The sequence below is a fragment of the Oncorhynchus mykiss genome, chromosome 13 (genome assembly GCF_057628025.1).
Source record: "Oncorhynchus mykiss isolate SJ-2025 chromosome 13, ASM5762802v1, whole genome shotgun sequence".
NCBI classification, from domain to species: domain Eukaryota; kingdom Metazoa; phylum Chordata; class Actinopteri; order Salmoniformes; family Salmonidae; genus Oncorhynchus; species Oncorhynchus mykiss.
In genome coordinates this window covers 71,948,065-71,972,934 of record NC_143034.1, presented here as the reverse complement: position 1 = coordinate 71,972,934, position 24,870 = coordinate 71,948,065, and the positions used below count along the sequence as shown (strand labels likewise).

The 24,870-nt window shown below is 40.9% G+C and overlaps 1 protein-coding gene across 1 annotated transcript; it reads left to right on the top strand.

Moving 5' to 3' along the window:
* The first annotated feature begins 1,458 nt into the window (after positions 1–1,458).
* LOC110487422 (uncharacterized) lies at positions 1,459–23,658 on the top strand. The gene is made up of 13 exons (XM_090194372.1): positions 1,459–1,569; positions 9,957–10,135; positions 10,245–10,408; positions 10,548–10,590; positions 10,675–10,792; positions 11,725–13,622; positions 15,600–15,773; positions 16,337–16,513; positions 16,692–16,865; positions 17,480–17,653; positions 22,317–22,487; positions 22,576–22,625; positions 22,770–23,658. Exons 2-13 carry the CDS (start codon positions 9,978–9,980, stop codon positions 23,303–23,305), a joined length of 3,837 nt encoding a protein of 1,278 aa, XP_090050498.1. The 5' UTR covers positions 1,459–1,569; positions 9,957–9,977; the 3' UTR covers positions 23,306–23,658.
* Positions 23,659–24,870: the final 1,212 nt, after the last annotated feature.

The window sequence follows — 24,870 nt, the reverse complement described above, 5'->3', positions numbered from 1 at the left end:
GTATTTTCACCTTACAGTGAAATGCTTACTTACAGGCTCTAACCAATGGTGCGGAAAAAAAGGTGTGTGTGTGTGTGTGTGTGTGTGTGTGTGTGTGTGTGTGTGTGTGTGTGTGTGTGTGTGTGTGTGTGTGTGTGTGTGTGTGTGTGTGTGTGTGTGTGTGTGTGTGTGTGTGTGTGTGTGTAGGTAAGTAAAGAAATAAAACAACAGTAAAAAGACATTTGAAAAAAAGAGTATCAAGTTTATATACAGACACCAGTTAGTCAGGCTTATTGAGGTAGTATGTACATGTAGGTATCATTAAAGTGACTATGAATATATGATGAACAGAGAGTAGCAGAAGCGTAAAAAGAGGGGTTGGCGGGTGGTGGGACACAATGCAGATAGTCCGGTTAGCCAATCATGTTCATTGATTGTGTTAAGACGAACTGTCACTCCAAAACTAGCGGACCAATGGACTCATTGTCTAGGCCTCTCTCTAAACTCCGCCCTTCACGGAAAAATAATGTCAAAACTCACAATCCAAAAGATAACTGTTTTATTAGTATTTCACACTGAGAAATGATCTTGCCCTAAATATTTTTACATGTTTTATTTTAGTGTGCGAGTGCGTGCTGTTGGAAAATGTGATAAAACTGTCATTTGATTAGGGATTTGAAATGTTAATTAGACGTTGAGTTAGAGGAAATATGAATACTGCTTATGTAAGAGAACTTTTGGGGAAAGAAGAGAGTAGGTCTGTTGTTGCAACAGGAAATAACACTCAGTTAGGGGTATACTGAGAAAAATAATGTTGTACACTTAGAAAAACAGTGAATGTTGGAAGAGGATCAGTGTTTTCTACCCAGAGAAATAGTATGTGCACACTTAAAAGACATCTAACAGAATATAAAGTGCACTAGCCAAACAATGGACCATCTGGAACTCTGTACTGTTGGGGACTGTTACGGTTTTCTTGTGTCGAAGGAGAGGCGGACCAAAATGCAGCGTGGTTATTTTGATTCATGGTTCTTTAATAAAGAAACTACACATGAACAAACTGACAAAACAAGAAACGTGACGTGAAAACCTAAACAGCCCTATCTGGTGCAAACAAACACAGAGACAGGAACAATCACCCACGAAACACTCAAAGAATATGATTCCCAATCAGAGACCACGATAAACACTTGCCTCTGATTGAGAACCACTTTAGGCAACCATAGACTTTTCTAGACAACCCCACTATACCACAATCCCAATACCTACAAAAACCCCAAGACAAAACACACCACATAATTAACCCATGTCACACCCTGGCCTGACCAAAATAATTAAGAAAACACAAAATACTAAGACCAGGGCGTGACAGGGACTTTTTGAGAACGGCGCTTATCTTCGTAGAGATTGTTTGCTGACAGTCCTGCTGTGCCCTGAGTCTAAGATAACAACCTGCCAAGATAGGGATTAACAACCTGCCAAAATAGGGGTTCTCTTTCTCTTTCATTCTTGCTCTCTCTGTCTTTCTTTCTCTCTCACACACACAATAACATGACATTCACACCGCAGTAAATTTCTATTACCAGAAAGGTAAGGATCTTCTTTTAATAATTACAATATGTTCGATTTGTTTTGGAGTAACTTCTGAAGTAAATCTTTGTTGAACCGAATATTTAGATTCACCTTAAGGAGGAATGGAAACACTAGGATTTACAACACCAGCTAACTGTAAATCGCCATATTGGCATTGTTGCGTCACTGGCAGGAGAGAACATTATGGAACTCCCAAAAATGGCTGAATTTACCAAGTAGCTCCGAGTCTGAGAATTCGTTTATTACAGAGAATGAAATTATGTTAGTTAGGGAGCCAATAAACCGACTGAAGCCGTTCATGTTTGAGCCGACCGTTGCCCGAGATCAGAGTTCGTTTTCGTAGCAGTAACAACACAGATATGCCGCCTGAAACACCTCAGCTAGAGGGTCTGCGTAGCAAAACTAACAGGTGTGAGTGGGGATGCTGCCAGATAGAGTAGGAGTGTGTGTGTGTTGTAGAGAGATGGTGGCAATACAGCACAAAATCCCAGCAGATGGTGGCTGTACTACATCCAGTCAGGTCAGTCTGTCTGGATGGGGGCTGTATTACATTCAGTCAGAGGTTCCAGTCAGTCTGTCTGGATGGTGGCTGTATTACATCCAGTCAGAGGTTCCAGTCAGTCTGTCTGGATGGTGGCTGTACTACATCCAGTCAGGTTCCGGTCAGTCTGTCTGGATGGTGGCTGTATTACATCCAGTCAGTCTGTCTGGATGGTGGCTGTATTACATCCAGTCAGAGGTTCCTGTCAGTCTGTCTGGATGGTGGCTGTATTACATCCAGTCAGTCTGTCTGGATGGTGGCTGTATTACATCCAGTCAGAGGTTCCAGTCAGTCTGTCTGAATGGTGGCTGTATTTCATCCAGTCAGAGGTTCCGGTCAGTCTGTCTGGATGGTGGCTGTATTACATCCAGTCAGAGGTTCCAGTCAGTCTGTCTGGATGGTGGCTGTATTACATCCAGTCAGGTTCCAGTCAGTCTGTCTGGATGGTGGCTGTATTACATCCAGTCAGGTTCCAGTCAGTCTGTCTGGATGGTGGCTGTATTACATTCAGTCAGAGGTTCCTGTCAGTCTGTCTGGATGGTGGCTGTGTTACATCCAGTCAGGTTCCGGTCAGTCTGTCTGGATGGTGGCTGTATTACATCCAGTCAGAGGTTCCAGTCAGTCTGTCTGGATGGTGGCTGTATTTCATTCAGTCAGAGGTTCCTGTCAGTCTGTCTGGATGGTGGCTGTATTACATCCAGTCAGTCTGTCTGGATGGTGGCTGTATTACATCCAGTCAGAGGTTCCTGTCAGTCTGTCTGGATGGTGGCTGTATTACATCCAGTCAGGTTCCAGTCAGTCTGTCTGGATGGTGGCTGTATTACATCCAGTCAGAGGTTCCAGTCAGTCTGTCTGGATGGTGGCTGTATTTCATCCAGTCAGAGGTTCCAGTCAGTCTGTCTGGATGGTGGCTGTATTACATCCAGTCAGGTTCCGGTCAGTCTGTCTGGATGGTGGCTGTATTACATCCAGTCAGAGGTTCCGGTCAGTCTGTCTGGATGGTGGCTGTATTACATCCAGTCAGAGGTTCCAGTCAGTCTGTCTGGATGGTGGCTGTATTACATCCAGTCAGGTTCCAGTCAGTCTGTCAGGATGGTGGCTGTATTACATCCAGTCAGTCTATCTGGATGGTGGCTGTATTACATCCAGTCAGTCTGTCTGGATGGTGGCTGTATTACATTCAGTCAGAGGTTCCGGTCAGTCTGTCTGGATGGTGGCTGTATTACATCCTGTCAGTCTGTCTGGATGGTGGCTGTATTACATCCAGTCAGAGGTTCCTGTCAGTCTGTCTGGATGGTGGCTGTATTACATCCTGTCAGTCTGTCTGGATGGTGGCTGTATTACATCCTGTCAGTCTGTCTGGATGGTGGCTGTATTACATCCTGTCAGTCTGTCTGGATGGTGGCTGTATTACATCCTGTCAGTCTGTCTGGATGGTGGCTGTATTACATCCAGTCAGAGGTTCCTGTCAGTCTGTCTGGATGGTGGCAGTATTACATCCAGTCAGTCTGTCTGGATGGTGGCTGTATTACATCCAGTCAGTCTGTCTGGATGGTGGCTGTATTACATCCAGTCAGTCTGTCTGGATGGTGGCTGTATTACATCCAGTCAGTCTGTCTGGATGGTGGCTGTATTACATCCTGTCAGGTTCCAGTCAGTCTGTCTGGATGGTGGCTGTATTACATCCTGTCAGTCTGTCTGGATGGTGGCTGTATTACATCCTGTCAGTCTGTCTGGATGGTGGCTGTATTACATCCTGTCAGTCTGTCTGGATGGTGGCTGTATTACATCCTGTCAGTCTGTCTGGATGGTGGCTGTATTACGTCCTGTCAGTCTGTCTGGATGGTGGCTGTATTACATCCAGTCAGTCTGTCTGGATGGTGGCTGTATTACATCCAGTCAGTCTGTCTGGATGGTGGCTGTATTACATCCAGTCAGAGGTTCCTGTCAGTCTGTCTGGATGGTGGCTGTATTACATCCAGTCAGGTTCCGGTCAGTCTGTCTGGATGGTGGCTGTATTACATCCAGTCAGAGGTTCCTGTCAGTCTGTCTGGATGGTGGCTGTATTACATCCAGTCAGTCTGTCTGGATGGTGGCTGTATTACATCCAGTCAGAGGTTCCTGTCAGTCTGTCTGGATGGTGGCTGTATTACATCCAGTCAGTCTGTCTGGATGGTGGCTGTATTACATCCAGTCAGAGGTTCCAGTCAGTCTGTATGGATGGTGGCTGTATTACATCCAGACAGTCTGTCTGGGTGGTGGCTGTATTACATCCAGTCAGGTTCCAGTCAGTCTGTCTGGATGGTGGCTGTATTACATCCAGTCAGGTTCCAGTCAGTCTGTCTGGATGGTGGCTGTATTACATCCAGTCAGAGGTTCTGGTCAGTCTGTCTGGATGGTGGCTGTATTACATCCAGTCAGGTTCCAGTCAGTCTGTCTGGATGGTGGCTGTATTACATCCAGTCAGTCTGTCTGGATGGTGGCTGTATTACATCCAGTCAGTCTGTCTGGATGGTGGCTGTATTACATCCAGTCAGGTTCCTGTCAGTCTGTCTGGATGGTGGCTGTATTACATCCAGTCAGGTTCCTGTCAGTCTGTCTGGATGGTGGCTGTATTACATCCAGTCAGAGGTTCCTGTCAGTCTGTCTGGATGGTGGCTGTATTACATCCAGTCAGGTTCCAGTCAGTCTGTCTGGATGGTGGCTGTATTACATCCAGTCAGAGGTTCTGGTCAGTCTGTCTGGATGGTGGCTGTATTACATCCAGTCAGGTTCCTGTCAGTCTGTCTGGATGGTGGCTGTATTACATCCAGTCAGAGGTTCCAGTCAGTCTGTCTGGCGATGTATTTATTGGACGTGTCACTAATCGTTATGAAGGACTTCCTGGCAGAAGAGGTTTCTCGACCAGTCTGCAGCCGATATGCCAGTTAAATAATTGGTGACATTTTGCTTGATTATAAATTGTTTAAGGTTAATATCTGTAGTGGGTAGGTGCTCAATATATATAATCAGTATCCTATAAAGATGTTTAATCATCAGCGCTGTTTGGCGCTATGGTAACACATTTACCTTTAGATTAGACGACCAGAGTTGGAATCGCAGACATCATGATTCATGAAATCTCTTTCTAACCAAATATGGGACGTGCTCATTATGTGATTTAGTTTCGATATCAGACTAACTTTTCTTATGATTTTTCCAGTTCACCCTATGGGCAAAAGGGAGAATTGGACGAGGTGTACGGAATCTCATCCCTGAGTGTGTCGTTTCTTCCATATGTAAAAATAGTATTAGTTAGCTTGTCCGGTATAAACAACAGGTTGAAGCGTAACCAGATAAAACTACTTTCAATACGTACTAATCCCATGTCCCTGCCGCTACAGAGACTTCAACCAGCTTCCACTGCCATCTATTGGAAAGGAATGGTAACTACGCTGGGCAGCTAGTTGGCAGAGTTAAAGTAGACTTCAACCAGCTTCCACTGCCATCTATTGGAAAGGAATGGTAACTACGCTGGGCAGCTAGTTGGCAGAGTTAAAGTAGACTTCAACCAGCTTCCACTGCCATCTATTGGAAAGGAATGGTAACTACGCTGGGCAGCTAGTTGGCAGAGTTAAAGTAGACTTCAACCAGCTTCCACTGCCATCTATTGGAAAGGAATGGTAACTACGCTGGGCAGCTAGTTGGCAGAGTTAAAGTAGACTTCAATAATATATGCCATTTAGCAGACTCCTTTATCCAAAGCGAACAGGGTACATGGTCGTGGAAACAGATCAGAAACAGGATTACAATTTTGATATCATGGATGGTCAGTCCTTGCATCTATAGCTCTGTCTATGAATTTGTGAGTGGTTACATTTCTCCAGCCCCGTCCCTCAGCATTTTACTGAATAAGGAGCAAGGAGAACACTTATTGTTTGTACTGATGATTCCCACTTTAAGAAAATAAGATGCAGATTAAATACACATCAAAATATGTTCCAGATACTATAAATGTCCCATCACTCAGACAGTTAGTGAATACACAGCATCCAGCACAGCAAACAATCAATCAAATGTATTTTACAAAAGCCCTTTTTACATCAAAATAATAACCACAGTGGTTATAGAGGGTGAAACAGTTCAACACCTCAGGAGAAAATGTCACCTGGCTTTTCATAGCTGAGCATTCATAGGTTGAGAGAGAGTCGAAACAGCAGGATCGGGACAAAGTAGCACATCCATTGAAACGGGTAAACAAATCTGTGGAAAAACAATTCCACCCCGATTCCCTTTATGGATGGGTGTATCTTTGAATTCACTGTTGAATGGCCTGCTCCTTCTCAGAACACCAGCCCGCTCCCCCAAAGTGATTGATAGTATATATTGGCTCGCTCTGTGATGATTGTGATTCTGAGCTCTCAGGTTCACACAGCGAGTTCTGGTCTTCAATGATCTCACTCTCCGTCAACTCCATCTGTGGCGTATAGGGGACTCAGTATCAGTATACAGGACTTGGTTGTATACTGATGGTCGTGAGCGCAATCTAGCTGGGCCCCGAGTTCTTTAGTGATGGTCCCAGTGGACCTCTTCTCCACCGCAGCACAGGAACACTCTGGCACCCAGGGGTCAGTTTGGCATGCTGTACTAACCGTTATTTCCTGTTGGTAGATAACGAATAAGGCATCTATTAGGCTATAGTTAGTTGAAGTCGGAAGTTTACATACACTTTAGCCAAATACATTTAAACTCAATTCCTGACATTTAATCCAGGTAAAAATCCCCTGTCTTAGAACAGTTAGGAACACCATTTCATTTTAAGAATGTAAAATGTCAGAATAATAGTAGAGAGGATTTTTATTTAAGCTTTCATTTATTTCATCACATTCCCAGTGGGTCAGAAGTTTACATACACTCAATTAGTATTTGGTAGCATTGCCTTTAAATTATTTAACTTGGGTCAAACCTTTTGGGTAGCCTTCCACAAGCTTCCCACAATAAGTTGGGTGAATTTTGGCCCATTCCTCCTGACAGAGCTGGTGTAATTGAGTCAGGTTTGTAGGCCTCCTTGCTCGCGCACACTTTTTCAGTTCTGCCCACACATTTTCTATAGGATTGAGGTCAGGGCTTTGTGATGGCCACTCCAATACCTTGACTTTGTTGTCCTTAAGCCATTTTGCCACAACTTTGGAAGTATGCTTGGGGTCATTGTCCATTTGGAAGACCCATTTGCGACCAAGCTTTAACTTCCTGACTGATGTCTTGAGATGTTGCTTCAATATATCCATATAATTTTCCTCCGTCATGATGCCATCTATTTTTTTAAGTGCACCAGTCCCTTCTGCAGAAAAGTACCCCCACAACATGATGCTGCCACCCCCGTGCTTCACGGTTGGGATGGTGCTCTTCGGCTTGCAAGCATCACCCTTTTTCCTCCAAACATAACGATGGTCATTACGGCCAAACAGTTCTATTTTTGTTTCATTAGACCAGAGGACATTTCTCAAAAAAGTACGATCTTTGTCCCCATGTGCAGTTGCAAATCGTAGTCTGGCTTTTTTATGGCGGTTTTGTAGCAGTGGCTTCTTCCTTTCTGAGCGGCCTTTCAGGTTATGTCGATATCGGACTCGTTTTACTGTGGATATAGATACTTTTATACCTGTTTCCTCCAGCATCTTCACAAGGTCCATTGCTGTTGTTCTGGGATTGATTTGCACTTTTCGCACAAAAGTACACTCATCTCTAGGAGACAGAACGCGTCTCCTTCCTGAGCGGTATGATAGCTGCGCGGTCCCATGGTGTTTATACTTGCGTAGTATTGTTTGTTCAGCTGAATGTGGTACAAAATTGCTCCCAAGAATGAACCAGACTTGTGGAGGTCTACAGTTTTTTTCTGAGGTCTTGGCTGATTTCTTTTGATTTTCCCATGATGTCAAGCAAAGAGGCACTGAGTTTGAAGGTATGCCTTGAAATACATCCACAGGTACACCCCCAATTGACTCAAATTATGTTAATTAGCCTATCGGAAGCTTCTAAAGCCATGACATAATTGTCTGGAACTTTCCAAGCTGTTTTAAGGCACAGTCAATTTAATGTATGTAAACTTCTGACCCACTGGAATTGTGATACAGTGAATTAATAGTGAAATAATCTGTCTGTAAACTATTGTTGGAAAAATGACTTGTCATGCACAAAGTAGATGTCCTAACCGACTTGCAAAAACTATAGTTCGTTAACAAGACATTTGTGGAGTGGTTGAAAAACGATTTTTAATGACTCCAACCTAAGTGTATGTAAACTTCCGACTTCAACTGTATATTCAAAAATCACTACATAAACTTGAAATAAACAATAGCCTTAGAGATTTGCATGTACCTCCTCTGCCTCCTGCAGTCTCCTCCAGGATGAAAACATGTTCGGGAATGAAGATGTCATCCTGTAAACAAACGTTTTGTTCAGAAAACTGAACCCCAACTTCAGTTGGTATCAACAAGCTACCTGTCTTGTATGCTTTGTCGACCGACAGACAGACAGACAGACAGACAGACAGACAGACAGACAGAGAAATGTATTTTTCATCAAACATTCGCTATGTCAACTTCAGTCTAGCTAAATGAGGTGGAGCTAATAAAACATTACAACAACAAAAAATCTGTCAACAAAAATATATTACAGTAACGTTACTTAACTATCTGAGGTGGAAGCTATCTAACATTACCTAATAACAGGAGTACACAGAAACTGTTGCAACTTTAGTTGCAGTTGAGTTGCTTGCTGACGTTATTTGCTGGGCGGTGTTACACAAAACACTTCAGATGCAATTAGGAAGTTACATTCAACTATATGTAACTGATGTGAAATGGCTAGCTAGTTAGCGGTGGTGCACGCTAATAGCGTTTCAATCGGTGACGTCACTCGCTTTGAAACCTTGAAGTAGTGGTTCCCCTTGCTCTGCAAGGGCCGCGGCTTTTGTGGAGCGATGGGTAACGATGCTTCGTGGGTGTCAGTTGTTGATGTGTGCAGAGGGTCCCTGGTTCGAGCCCGGGTATGGACGAGGTAAAGTTATACTGTTACATTGATGCTGTTGACCCGGATCACTGGTTGCTGCAGAAAAGGAGGAGGTCAAAAGGGGGGTGAGTGTAACGGATGTGAAATGGCTAGCTAGTTAGCGGTGGTGCGCGCTAATAGCGTTTCAATCGGTGACGTCAGTTGCCGCATCGAAAGTGCCCTTCATCGCAAAGTCTGCCTCCGCGAAGTGCTGTCTGCACATCCTACAAGCTCAAGCTGGCATGTCCTTCCTCTTTGGGACATGAAGCCACTTCTTCAAAAGTTGTGGGTCCTTGGGCAGCTGATGGTAGTTTACCAAGGGATTCTTTTGGAGCCAATTCCTATAGCCTGGCGCTATACAGTTCATGTTTGAATGACTACTTGTTGTTGCCATCTTCGTTGTCCGCACCGGACCTCACTCTCTTCAATTCACTCTCCGAGTGAAAGCTCAATACCACAGACAATTTGCTATGGCAATTTAAAATGGCGCTGACCATAGCTCAAATAAACCATGTCGGCGATCAAAATACAAAAAATACAGATGTTTTTATGTTAAATTAACATGTTTAGTGCTTAGATTTACTTCCTAAACTGTTTCCATTCCCCTTTAAATCAGATGCTACTGATATGGTGGAACAGAAGGTTTAAGTGTTCTCGACAATTTATCAAACTCGAATGGATTTGCAATACATAAGAGTAAAATATATTTGTAACTGTTTTCTAGGTAACAGCTATTGTCTTTAATTTGGTATGGTTTAGAACACATTTTCTGAAGAATACAACAAAATGTTTTCATGAGTTCACTCATGTTCCATAGATTGAGATTTGAGAGAAAGAGATGGGGAGCAATTGCTCCAAAGGGAGGAGAGAAGATGGGGACATAACCACTTTCTTCAAAAATCAAAGTTTGTCTTGGAGAAGAAAAACGGGGTACACTGAACGGGGGATCGCAGAGGGCAACAGTCTCATTGGTGGAGAAACGCCCTGTCAACAAAGGTGAGACCAATTTCCCTGAAATGGTTTGTCGGTTTTGCCTTGTGTTGTAGTACAAGGGTGAGGACACAGGGGCCAGTGTTACCTCTATTTATCTCTTTGTCTCTCCTAGTCTTCCTAGCCTACAATCCCCGTTCTCACCAGCATTCAATCCCCAGTTTTCCCTCACAGCTGAGGGTGGAAGCAATCTATGTGCCCCAGTGATCAGCAATAATGAAGTAGGAGGTAGCATCAACATCACTCAGAACATCACTCAGAACGTCATTCAGAACAACGGTAAAAACATAACTCTTTCTTTACATAACTGTGAGGAAAAAGTATCCACCTGCACATTAAATTCATACTGTATTCAATCAAATCACCTTCAGAACTGTAGGAGAATATCATATATATTCCTTTTTTGTTCAAATTCTAGATGACTCCTCCCAGGTTGCACAATGCAGTGACACACAAAAAAGGTAAGGTGTCAAACATTTTACTTTAGAGAGTGTGTGTGTGTTTAAAATAAAAGTTTTGTGGTTGAACCCTCTCTCTTTCTGCAGTGAGTTGCATGGTGATCTATTCTACCTGTCCCCAGAGTGCAGAGAGACCCAGAGCGTGTCGAGGAACACACACTGCCATCCACTACCACCACAATATGAAGATAAAGACAAAGAAGACTAAATACATCTTTAATTATAAGCACATATTATGATGTATGACATAGGAGCTAATAGGTTATATTGCATTGTGTATTGTGCATATGCATGCACATATAATGCATTATGAAGAGGGTATTCATAGGAGATGTTACCATAGATACAGTATAAGTAAGTGTGGACTCAAAAGGAGTAGGATGAGGAATGGAATGAGTTGAATAAGATGACTACTGATAAAGGAGTAGGATGAGGAATGGTGAATAAGATGACTACTGATAAAGGAGTAGGATGAGGAATGGAATGAGTTGAATAAGATGACTACTGATAAAGGAGTAGGATGAGGAATGGTGAATAAGATGACTACTGATAAAGGAGTAGGATGAGGAATGGAATGAGTTAAATAAGATGACTACTGATAAAGGAGTAGGATGAGGAATGGTGAATAATTAGTTGACTTCTGACAAATTAAGAAAAAAACTATGAAAACCCCACAGCACCTCACTAGACCTTATAGTGGTTTATTAGTAGACAGTCTCATGAAAACCCCACAGCACCTCACTAGACCTTATAGTGGTTTATTAGTAGACAGTCTCAATGAAAACCCCACAACACCTCACTAGACCTTATAGTGGTTTATTAGTAGACAGTCTCATGAAACCCCCACAGCACCTCACTAGACCTTATAGTGGTTTATTAGTAGACAGTCTCATGAAAACCCCACAGCACCTCACTAGACCTTATAGTGGTTTATTAGTAGACAGTCTCAATGAAAACCCCACAACACCTCACTAGACCTTATAGTGGTTTATTAGTAGACAGTCTCATGAAAACCCCACAGCACCTCACTAGACCTTATAGTGGTTTATTAGTAGACAGTCTCATGAAACCCCCACAGCACCTCACTAGACCTTATAGTGGTTTATTAGTAGACAGTCTCAACCGTATGAGTGAAAGGTGGATAAGACTTCTTCTTCATCTTATGCTCTAATAACGAAGCTGTTTTATTCTGACTCTGTCCTTACAGAACTCATACAGAGAGTTAAAGAGGAACATAAAGCCAGTCTGAAGAAGAAGTTTAGGTTTGTGTTTGAAGGCACTGCAGAGGAAGAAACTCCCCTGAACAGCATCTACACACAGCTCTATATCACGCTGGGAGAGAATGAAGGAGTTAATAAAGAACATGAGGTTTGGCAGATTGAATACACATCCAGAAGAGAAACATCGTCGGACACTCCAATCAACTCTAATGACATATTCAAGCCCTTAGCTGGACAAGAGGAAGAAGAGAAGAGACCCATTAAAACTGTGCTGACAAAGGGCATTGCTGGCATTGGAAAAACAGTCTCCGTGCAGAAGTTCGTCCTTGACTGGGTCGAAGGAAAAGCCAATCAGGATTTGGATTTCATCTTTGTCCTCCCTTTCAGAGAGCTGCATTCGATCAAAGATGATGAGTTAAGTCTTCATGGACTTATAAATGACTTCCACCCTGAACTTACAGAGATAAAAGATGCAAAGATATATGCTACCAGCAAAGTTCTGTTCATCTTTGATGGTCTGGATGAAAAGCGACATCCACTAAAGTTCAATACCAAGAGGGTGACTGATGTTACAAAGACAGGTCACAATGTAGATGTATTGGTGACAAACCTCATCGAGGAGAAGCTGCTTCCCAAAGCTCTGATATGGATAACCTCTAGACCTGCAGCAGCCAATCAGATTCCCCGTAGATACATCAACCTGGTGACAGAAGTAAGAGGGTTCGATGAGCGACAGAAAGAGGAGTACTTCAAAAAGAGGGTCAAGAATGGGGAAGTTGCCAGAAGAATCATCGCACACATTACAACATCGAGAACTTTCCAAATCATGTGCCACATACCAGTCTTCTGTTGGATTTCCGCTAAGGTTCTTGAGGAACTGTTGAGAGAAAATGTGAATGGAGAAATCCCTACAACTCTGACTGAGATGTACACTCACTTCCTGCTCATTCAAATACAGCTGGCACAAAAGGATCCTGGGCATGAGAGGGATAAACAGAAGATCTGGGAATCAAATAAAGACTTCCTTCTGAAGCTGGGGAAGCTAGCGTTTGAACACCTGGAGAAACGCAATCTCATGTTCTATGAGGAAGACCTGAATGAATATGGCATTGACATCAGTGAAGTTGCAGTCTACTCTGCGTTGTGCACAGAAATCTTTAAAGAAGAGAAGGTGTACAAAAAGAAGGTGTATTGCTTCATGCATCTGACCATTCAGGAGTTTATTGCTGCCCTCTTTGTTTTCCACTGTTTCACAACCAAGAGCCTCAAGACGTCATCGAGCCTCAAGTCTTTTCTGATGGAAGGTTCAGAACCATATCTCAAAGCTATCTTGGAGAACGAGCCTGTAGACCTTCCCTTGGATGAGTTGATGGAGATTACCATGTACAATTCTGTGTCCAGAGAGAATGGAGAGATGGACATGTTCCTCCGCTTCCTTCTTGGAATGTCTATGGAATCCGTTCAGTGCCTTCTACAAGGCCTGCTGCCAAAGACAGAGAACAGTTCAGAGATTGTTAAAGAAATGAAGATAATACTCAAGGAGATGGATCTAATTGATGTCTCCCCTGAGAGGTGCCTCAATCTCTTCTCTTTGACTGAAGAAGTTAAAGACCATTCCCTACATGAAGACATTCAGAGATATCTGTCAGAAAAGGAAGCAGACAGAGAGCTCTCACCCGCTCATTGCTCAGTACTGGCCTATGTACTTCTGATGTCAGAGAAGGTGTTGGATGAGTTTGTCCTGAAGAAATATAAAACCTCCCAAAAGGGTTTTTTCAGACTTCTTCCAGCTGTGAGGAACTGCAGAAAGGCAATGTAAGAAAGATCGTCAACATTCACACATACCAAATAACAATGAATATACTGAATTGTTATTGTTTTCATTACCCATTACCTCTTTGACCTGAAATGCAATAAGCATGCTGTTGAGAAATCAGTATAGTCTGTATTTGGATGGCTGTTAGTATGGAACATATACACTGGTGTAGCTGAGTTTCTCCGGACCCCCATAAAGTCGGCATTTGGGGACCCCCCCCCCCCCCCCCCCCCCATGATGTGGTTATCTTTGGTAATATGGCACGACCTTGATCAGATAAAGCTTTTGTGCTGTTTTTGTGCACAACTTGGTCTTACCTTTTGTTTATCCATTTTGAACAACACACTCACTCTCCAACCGAGTCCGACCTGATTCACTAACTTAAAAAAAAAACTTGATAGCCAATTAACTGAGGAAGCAGAGGCAGGCAGCAATTAGATGCATGAAAACAATATTGTCTGATTCACCTACCACCCATGTAGATTGGACACCACGCTTGCTACATGTGGAAATTAAAAAGGAGGGTTACTGTCAAAATGATTTCTTTAAATATTTGTATAAAATTCAGACACAGGTGTGAGATGACGGGCACATGGGACCCCAGAGTATACTCGGCCCACTTGATCTTGCACGCCCAACTATAAGAGGAGAGGTAGGCTACTTAACTGAATGTTATTTTCTTAGCCAGGCACATCTTTTCAAAGAAAACACAATTGAATGATATCCCTATTTGAGCGAAATAAGTAGTTTTGTTGTGATCACAAGAAAATCCTAATAATTTAGGTAAATAGCACCACAGTCAGGGAGAAAAATCTAAATGTTCAATCATAAATTGAGAACAATTAGTTTCCCTGGCTACTTAAACAGTAAAAAAATAATTTCCAACCCTAGAATATAATTTCTCAACTGAAAACTGTCAACTTCTACTGGATTTCCCCTTTAAAACTGGAATCCGCACAGCGCCACTGTTCACCCCAATACCTTTATCAGTGTTTTTGTTTTGTTTAAGAAACGGAGGAGAGGAGTGTCCGGCAGAGTGTTCTGGGGGGAACAAAACAGTGTTCGTTGTTTGAAGTAACTTCTTTGTTGTTGTAATATCCCAGAAGCACGTGGCAGTTTCACCAAGAACGAACTCCAGCTTTAATGGTGCAGACGTTCTAACGTCATGCTTTTTTGGCCTGAATGTTTGGCACTCTGGGGGCCTCAAGTTGAATGTTTGGCACTCTGGGGGCCTCAAGTTGAATGTTTGGCACTCTGGGGGCCTCAAGTTGAATGTTTAGCACTCTGGGGGCCTCAAGTTGAATGTTTAGCACTCTGGGGGCCTCAAGTTGAATGTTTAGCACTCTGGGGGCCTCAAGTTGAATGTTTAGCACTCTGGGGGCCTCAAGTTGAATGTTTGGCACTCTGGGGGCCTCAAGTTGAATGTTTGGCACTCTGGGGGCCTCAAGTTGAATGTTTGGCACTCTGGGGGCCTCAAGTTGAACGTTTGGCACTCTGGGGGCCTCAAGTTGAATGTTTGGCACTCTGGGGGCCTCACGTTGAATGTTTGGCACTATGGGGGCCTCAAGTTGAATGTTTGGCACTATGGGGGCCTCAAGTTGAATGTTTGGCACTCTCCAGGGATGATAAAGAAAAATCTTAAAACAATTACTGTGTATTTACAATCCCTTTCTCCAAATGGATTACTCATTTACCTAGCACTTGTCAATTTATAAATTACAGTGCATGGAAAATGCTTTTATTTCTATCGGAAAAAAAGAAAGTAGATGCTTTTTCAAACACTGAACTTTTGTGAGATCCAAATCCTCACAGGAATAATTAGGGCAGCAGGTAGTTAAGACTAGCAGTTAAGACCGATGGGCCAGGAACCGCAAGGTTGACTAGGTCAAAAGCAAGGCCCTTAACCCTATTCGCTCTTGTAAGTCTGCTAAATGACTCAAATGTAGACTAAATGTAATTTTCCTCTGTTTCTGCAGAATTGAAGGCGTTTATCTGGATAGATGGTACTGTGCAGCGTTGGCCTCAGCTCTCCAGTTACCAAACTCACCATTGAGAGAACTGCACCTGATAGATTCAATCTTGATGGATTCAGATGTGGATGTGCTCTGTACGGGACTGTCTAGCCAAGACTGTAAACTGGAAGCACTGAGGTAATTGAAGAGATTTTTTATTTGATTTTTTAAAATAGAAAAATACATTTTATGTCAGCAAGTGCCGTTGAATGATGAGGTAACATTTTCTTTCTTGTATGTGTTAATATTTTCTTTGTCACTACAATGACCATTTAGGCAAACATTTGCCTCAAATTTACTTATGCCTTGTTCACGTGCTAGTCGCAACTAGGAAACTCTGAAATCTTTGACTTGCTAACTGGTTGTAGTTTTACGCGTGCCGCGTTCAAATTAGTTAGCAAGTCGGAAATGTAATAGTTTCCTTCTTCTGACTAGCACGTGAATGCGGCATTAATCGAGCATCTGATGCAATTATGCAAGATTTTAGTTCTGGGTGTCCAAGATTACATATTACTGCAAACCATGTGCTAATGCCACACCGAAACAAACTTTCTCATTAGTCGTCGCACCAGTCTGGCATCGATACCAGTTATGTTACGTGCATCTGTCCACAAGATATAATAGCATGTCTCACAAAACAATCTGCCTCAATGTGTTGATGAAACAAGCTGCCTTAAAATGCATTATATCTGCAATTGCAGTCTCTGCGGGAATGGACTCGTAAAAAAGGAACGTGATAATTTGGTCTCCTCTATAAAAACAGTTCTCAGCTGCAACCTGAGAGAGCTGGGCTTGAGTAACTTCACACTGCGGGATTCTGTAGTTGAGGTACTCTCTACTGGACTAGGGAGTCAACACTGTAAACTGGAGATACTGAGGTCAGTAGTTTTTCTGTTAGTTCATCGATTTGGACTGTGAATTCAAAGTCATTAATTTCTTTGTCAGGGGTTGTTTGATTTACTAAATAAATGCAGGCGTTTTGATTTAGCATGTTGGGATCTTTGAATTACAAGCAAAATGCATGTTATAATAAAATGAAATAAATCTTGTGTACAGGCTGAATCGAAATACACTAACAGACGACTTCTGTGAAGTACTAGTCTCCGCTATCAGCTCAAATTCCTCTCATCTGAAAGAGCTGGACATTGTTCACTGTGACCTGATCGATTTAAGAGTGGAGCTGCTCTCCACTGGACTCAAAAGTCCACACTGTAAACTGGAGAAATTGAGGTCAGTATGTTTCTTGTTCTCAGGTTTGTATTTCTTGAAGGACTAGTAACCGAAAGGTTGCAAGTTCAAATCCCCGAGCTGACAAGGTACAAATCTGTCGTTCTGCCCCTGAACAGGCAGTTAACCCACTGTTCCTAGGCCGTCATTGAAAATAAGAATTTGTTCTTAACTGACTTGCCTAGTTAAAAAAAGGTTAAATAAAATAAATAAAAAATATAGCTTGATTATTTTCACTGATCTCCACAATCAACTCCACACTTTCAATGTTAAAGAAATATTATGGAGTATTTCTAAAACATCCCATGGACATTGTGGACAGGCAGTGATCAGGGGGAGGTTATACCACTAAGTACATATTCCTTGGAGCAAGGTCAACATAGCAGGTTAACAGGGACGTCATTAAGAGGCCAATGTTGATTTTAAGACAGCTACAGAGTTCAACAGCTGATATAGGAGAAAACGATGCATGGATCTAAAACAGATCTGGGACACAGGATAAAAGATTTGGGCCAAATCCAACTGAACAGGTCGCTGAGTAAAACAGTTTCAATCGTGATGGTGGCTGGCAGGGACTGGGGAGGTTCTGTCTTCATATGTTTCTTCTTTTCATTTAGGCTCTATCAATGTAATCTCAATAACCAAAGTTGTGAAGCACTGGCGTCAGCTCTTCAGACCATCCCCTCACACCTGAGAGAGCTGGATCTGAGTAACAATGACCTGAAGGATTCAGGAGTAAAGCTGCTGTCTACTGCACTGGGGAATCCCCACTGTAAACTGGAGACTCTGAGGTTGGTAGGCTACTCTCTTTTCTATGTTTTGTTATTATATTGATTGAATAATAACATTTGAAAATAACAACTCATTTGCATATACATATGAGCTTAATTGAATAAATTAGGACGTAATTTCTCTCTATCCAACAAACTCTTTCTAAGGTATCGGCCCAAAGAGAATTTTTATCTGCCCCATCACAATCTCCCGTCAACTTTTACTATGGCTTTTACCCAAAGACATGCGACATTAGGCTACTTATCCATGGTTGGTGTCATCTAGGGCTCTATTCAAACTGAAGCCTTACAGATTCCTTGAAAGAAATGTGAAGGTCATTTCCGATTCCGCTGACATGCAGCGTTTAACGTGAATGCATTTCCCGTTAAAGCGGGAACAAAGCCTTGACATTTCAACCCTGCTGTAAACATGTTTAGTAGCCTTTGGTCGGGTAAAACTTGGGCCTTTTATAAACGCATTTCATGCAATTCTACGTCATTTTACATGACTTGAGACTTTGGCAGAAACGTTTTATTTTATACCGCACAAATGATCGAAATGGCAGGCTACTTTGACACTGACAAACTGACCGAGGTAAAGTTGGTTTTATATTCACACATTCAGACCTTCAACAGACATTCAACAGACATTCAACAGACATTCATCAGACATTCATCAGACATTCAACAGACATTCAACAGACATTCAACAGACATTCATCAGACATTCGCCAAAAGCCATTTAAAAATGTAAAAATCAATAACTAATTCACTGTTTTTCACAGAAACATCAAACTAGATATGATTTATTCTATAAATGTCTAACACACTTTTACAACCTTTGTTTTGAGTACAAATTCCAGTTGGCTTGATAGAAATACATAATATTTAAAATGCCATTTAAAGCAGTATAAATTAATAACGTTTTCACTGACTATGTCATAATCATCAAACTAGGTATGATTTATTCTATAAATGTCTAGCATACTTTTGTTTTAAGTAGAAATTACAGTTTCGATTTGATAGAAATACATAAAATCTCAAATATTGCCCTTAAAGATGAAGAAATCAATAACTAATTCAGTGATTTTTGCAGAAAAAAAGTGAAAATATGCATTTATTTGCGATATCTTTAAAGAAATGTTAATTTCAAGTGCAATTTGTTCTATATGAAGTCAGACAATGTTTGCAATCTTAAATTGTATGCCAAATCAATGTTTGCATTTTTAGTGCAACAGTTCCACATTATAAAGTAGTTAAAAGGCACAACAGTTATTTATATGTCTCTAATTTAACAGCAAAGAGCCCCCTTCCAATCATTTTCTATTTGGGCTTTGTTGAAGTCCTTCTTTGTCATCCCCAGACAAGCTGAATGGTACCATCTCCTGAGGTAAGAGATTCAACTGTTCAACACTTACAGCCAAATGTTTAGTACCCCGGGTATTCCCAGAACACATTCTGGAATGTGATGAGATGGAGTGTTCATGTTTTTATGTCCACATGGAGTTTTTTTTACAGTCAATACAAGCTGTGTTGGAATTATAAAAATAAAAAAAAACAGTTTTGGAACTTTTCTGAGTTACAAAAGACCATCACAGACTGCTGTCATTTTGCACATTCTAAAGTTCAAACAGAATACCAGAATACTTCTCTGCATGCTTTAGTGTCTAGGAAGCCAAGACCACTGGACTTGGTGTATGTAGGAGCAATTTATTTTCGTGAATAGGGTGATGAACCTAATAAAGTGGCAACTGAGTGTAGATATCACAAACAACTCCTTTTGAGCAGTGTCTGTCTGTTATACGTTTGATCAATGGGTATAATGATAAATCTGATCCCCAAGGTCCTCATAGGGTCACTTGGATATATAGAGTTGGAGGTAAGGAAAAAAATATGAAACAAGGACATTAAAATACTGCAGAATTTTGTCATCCACATACAATATGTATTTTAAAGTATAAATGCCCTTCTAAGACCACTGTCTTTCTGGATGTTTTAAAAGGTTTACAAGTAGTTATTTCTGCAAGGAATGTGAATTGAAAGGTATTTGGTAATACCTATAATGTGTGGTAGTTGCACACATCCTTGCTGAATTATGTAGAGCTGGGCCAGTTTATATTTTTTTCATGCTCTTTTGTGAAAAACCACATTTTCACAGAGGCTTTGTGCTAGCAGTTTAAGAGAGAAAGAGAGCAAAGAGCATAGGGACAGCCTGGTTGAAGTCCTAGTTTTAATGATTAGTGCCAGTAGATTGCAGAGGGGTTCACATACAGTTCAGAGAAAAATCATAATGTACACATTCAGACCAAAAACAAAACATGTACTGTCCACTTCTTATATTAGTGTTTTTATTGTTATCCACCCTCTAGTATATTTCAATACCCATGCTAATATATATATATATATACCCATGCTAATATATATATATATATACCCATGTTAATATATATATATATACCCATGTTAATATATATATATATATATACCCATGCTAATATATATATATATATACCCATGCTAATATATATATATATATATACCCATGCTAATATATATATATATATACCCATGCTAATATATATATATATATATATATATATATATATACCCATGCTAATATATATATATATATACCCATGCTAATATATATATATATATATATATACCCATGCTAATATATATATACCCATGCTAATATATATATATATATATATACCCATGCTAATATATATATATACCCATGCTAATATATATATACCCATGCTAATATATATATACCCATGCTAATATATATATATATATACCCATGCTAATATATATATATATACCCATGCTAATATATATATATATACCCATGCTAATATATATATATATATACCCATGCTAATATATATATATATACCCATGCTAATATATATATATATATATACCCATGCTAATATATATACCCATGCTAATATATATATATATATACCCATGCTAATATATATATATATATATATACCCATGCTAATATATATATACCCATGCTAATATATATATACCCATGCTAATATATATATACCCATGCTAATATATATATACCCATGCTAATATATATATACCCATGCTAATATATATATATATACCCATGCTAATATATATATACCCATGCTAATATATATATACCCATGCTAATATATATATACCCATGCTAATATATATATATATACCCATGCTAATATATATATACCCATGCTAATATATATACAGTGCCTTGCGAAAGTACAGTTTTATATCTTTATGTTTGAAGCCTGAAATGTGGCAAAAGGTCGCAAAGATCAAGGGGGCCGAATACTTTCGCAAGGCACTGTATATACCCATGCTAATATATATATATATATATATATATATATATATATATATATATATATATATATATATATATATATAGTATGTACGTACACTACCGTTCAAAAGTTTGGGGTCACTTTGAAATGTTTTTGAAAGAAAACGCAATTGTTTTGTCCATGAAAATAACATCAAATTGATCAGAAATACAGTGTGCATTGTTAATGTTGTATATGAATATTGTAGCTAGAAAAGGCAGATTTCTTATGGAATATCTACATAGGCGTACAGATGCCCATTATCAGCAACCATCACTCCTGTGTTCCAATGGCACGTTGTGTTAGCTAATCCAAGTTTATCATTTTAAAAGGCTAATTGATCATTAGAAAACCCTTTTGTAATTATGTTAACACAGCTGAAAACTGTTGTTCTGAATAAAGAAGCAATAAAACTGGCCTTTAGATTAGTTGAGTATCTGGAGCATCAGCATTTGTGGGTTCGATTACAGGCTCAAAATGTCCAGAAACAAAGAACTTTCTTCTGAAACTCATCAGTCTATTCTTGTTCCGAGAAATGATGGCTTATTCCATGCGTGAAATTGGCAAGAAACTGATGATCTCGTACAACGCTGTGTACTACTCACTTCATAGAACAGCGCAAACTGGCTCTAACCAGAATCTGTGAATTGATTGCTCCCCATCTATCTTCTGAGCTCGTGCTACTCAGTGACCTAAACTGGGACATGCTTAACACCCCGGCCATCCTACAATCTAAGCTTGATGGCCTCAATCTCACACAAATTATCAATGAACCTACCAGGTACAACCCCAAATCCGTAAACACAGGCACCCTCATAGATATCCTCCTAAATAACTCGCTCTCCAAATACACCTCTGCTGTTTTCAATCTGCATCTGTAATGGGTCTGCGATCAAACGACCACCCCTCATCACTGTCAAACGCTCCCTAAAACACTTCTGCGAGCAGGCCTTTCTAATTGACCTGGCCGGGGTATCCTGGAAAGACATTGACCTCATCCCGTCAGTAGAGGACGCCTGGTTATTCTTTAAAAGTGCCTTCCTCACCATCTTAAACAAGCATGCTCCATTCAAAAAATGTACAACCAGGTTTTCTCTTGGCGTGTAGTTTCCGTGTCAGTATGTTTTAATCCCCATTGATATATCAACTTTGATAAATAAACAAGTGGGTCTGAACTTTTTGTTCCATGTCCACACTTTTTTTTTGTTACCCTTTTTTCTCCCCAATTTCGTGGTATCCAATTGTTTTACTATCTTGTCTCATCGCTACAAAAGCAGGATTTATGTGCCAATGATCGTCATTACCTCTCTTTGCAGGCTGCCGTTCTGTAGAGTCACAAAGGAAGGCTGTGATTATCTGGCTTCAGCACTAACGTCAAACCCCTCCCACCTGAGAGAGCTGGACCTGAGCTACAATTACCCAGGAGACTCAGGAGTGAAGATGCTCTCTGCTACTATGGAAGATCCAGCCTGTAGACTGAACATCAAGTAAGTGCAGTTGATGAAAATAATGCAAGATACTCTAGTAAGACCTTTGAGTATATTCACACTATCTGTTCTCCTGCCTCTCGCACAGTATTGACCAGAACGATGAGTGCTGGGTGAAACTGGAGCTGCTGAAGAAGTGTAAGAATACATTATACTTGACATGTTACATAATAATGTATTATACTACACATAAACATAGTTTTAAAACAGTTTGACAGCCCTGGTAACAATACACTCCTGATTTAATCCAGCTGATCCTCTCCTCTCACCTCTTGTCTACAGATGCCTGTGATCTCACACTGGACCCAAACACAGCAAACAAACACCTTTCTCTGTCTGAAGGAAACAGAGTGGTGAGATATGAGATTAAGAAACAGCCGTACCCTGATCACCCAGAGAGATTTTATGACGCTTTTCAGGTTCTTTGTAGAGAGGCTCTGACTGAGCGCCATTACTGGGAAACGGAGTCAACTGATGACGTTGTTCTCGGAGTGACGTACAAAGGAATCAAAAGAAAAGGCAGCATCTCCAATGACGTTGTCATTGGACACAATGACAAGTCCTGGTGTATGGAGTACAAAACACATTTTTGTCATAATGGCGCAGATATTACATTCCCCCCCTTTAGGAACCACTCTAGGCACAGAATAGGAGTGTATCTGGACTGGCCGGCCGGCACTCTGTCCTTCTACACGGTCTTCTCTGAAACATTGACCCATATGTACACATTCCACACCACATTCACTGAGCCCCTCTATCCAGCTTTTGGACTAGGTAGCTGTAACCCTTGCTCAGTGTCCTTGTGCCAGGTAGAGTAGCCTTCTCGGTCCTGGAGGAACACCTGGGTCTCCATGACAACAGTCACACACACAACCGTGTGACTTGATGCGGTTGACAGTGGTCATGACTTCAGATATGGACATTAATACATCAGATGATTAGATTATATTCCTGTGACTGTACATCCATGTTCTGTAATGTTAGTGCAGTTATGTGAAATGCTTTTGACTTTGAATAGGATACAATTTGTTGTTAAGTGTGATCAAATACTTTGTAAATATTAGTTTGTTAAATATGTGTTGCTTCAAACAGTAACCACAACACACCCGTCTGTCTGTGTACAGTAGGCCAGAGTTTCTCAAGAGAAATAAAGCTTTGGTTTAGACACTCATTTAATTTTAGCATTGACTGATATTGGTCAATGTTGGTGGTGAATATTGAAGTGAATTTGGTGGATAAACACACAACCTTCTGGACCAGATAGAGGTATAAACACACAACCTTCTGGACCAGATAGAGGTATAAACACACAACCTTAGCTCCTATTGATTATATATATATATATGTATATATATATATGACAGGTTAGGAGCAGAAGCAGGGAGACTGAGTCGAGGGAATATAAATGCATATACAGTCCTCATGTATTTTGACAGTAAAGCGACAATTGTACATTTGGTTCACAGTTTAGAAATGAAAGCACGTTATGTATCTAGTCCCCCCATTTGTAGAAGTCTTTAAGTATTCTGACCAATTCACTTAGAGCAGTGTTTCCCAACTGTTTCCCCGGAGGTACTCGAGGACCGGAGTTGGGAAAAACTGACTTGTGTATTGAAGTAGTCAAAACTTTAGTATTTAGTCCCATATTTCTTGCACGCAATGACTACATAGAGTTGGTGACTCTACAAACTCACTAGATGCATTTTCTGTTTGTTTTGGTTGTGTGTTGGATTGTGTTTGGCCCCATAGGAGCCTGAAATGTAACCTGTTAGAAGTGAAGAACAGTAAAAAAGAAAATGACCTGCTGCTTTACCACAGACAACTAACACATCGGTTATCACAAAATGAGCACTACACAACGCTTTTTCTAAATAGTACAAAACCACAACTACTTTTGGTTCAATGCAATGGAGGTCTTCTAGACTGAAGACAGACATCTACAAAAAAAGATGCCATTTATTTAGATTCATATTTCAAGAAAATAGAGAATAAGTGTAACATTTAGCATTTTTACAAACACTCAAGACAACACAAATCCTTTCCAGCAGAGGGGAAGAGAGGGAAAGAGGAGGAGGGAGAGGGAGTGGGGTAGTGGGGAGCAAAAGAGGGGGCCGAGGGAGAGAGGGGTAGTGGGGAACGAGATAGGGGACCGAGGGAGAGAGGGGAGCCGGTGAATATGGAGTCTGTTGGTTCTGCCTCTCACCATCCAAAGTGAGACATCAGCTTCTCCTGATCATCCAGGTCTTTCTACACCTTTTATTTAACCAGGTAGGCTAGTTGAGAACAAGTTCTCATTTGCAACTGCGACCTGGCCAAGATAAAGCATAGCAATTCAACACATACAACAACACAGTTACACACGGAATGAACAACACATACAGTC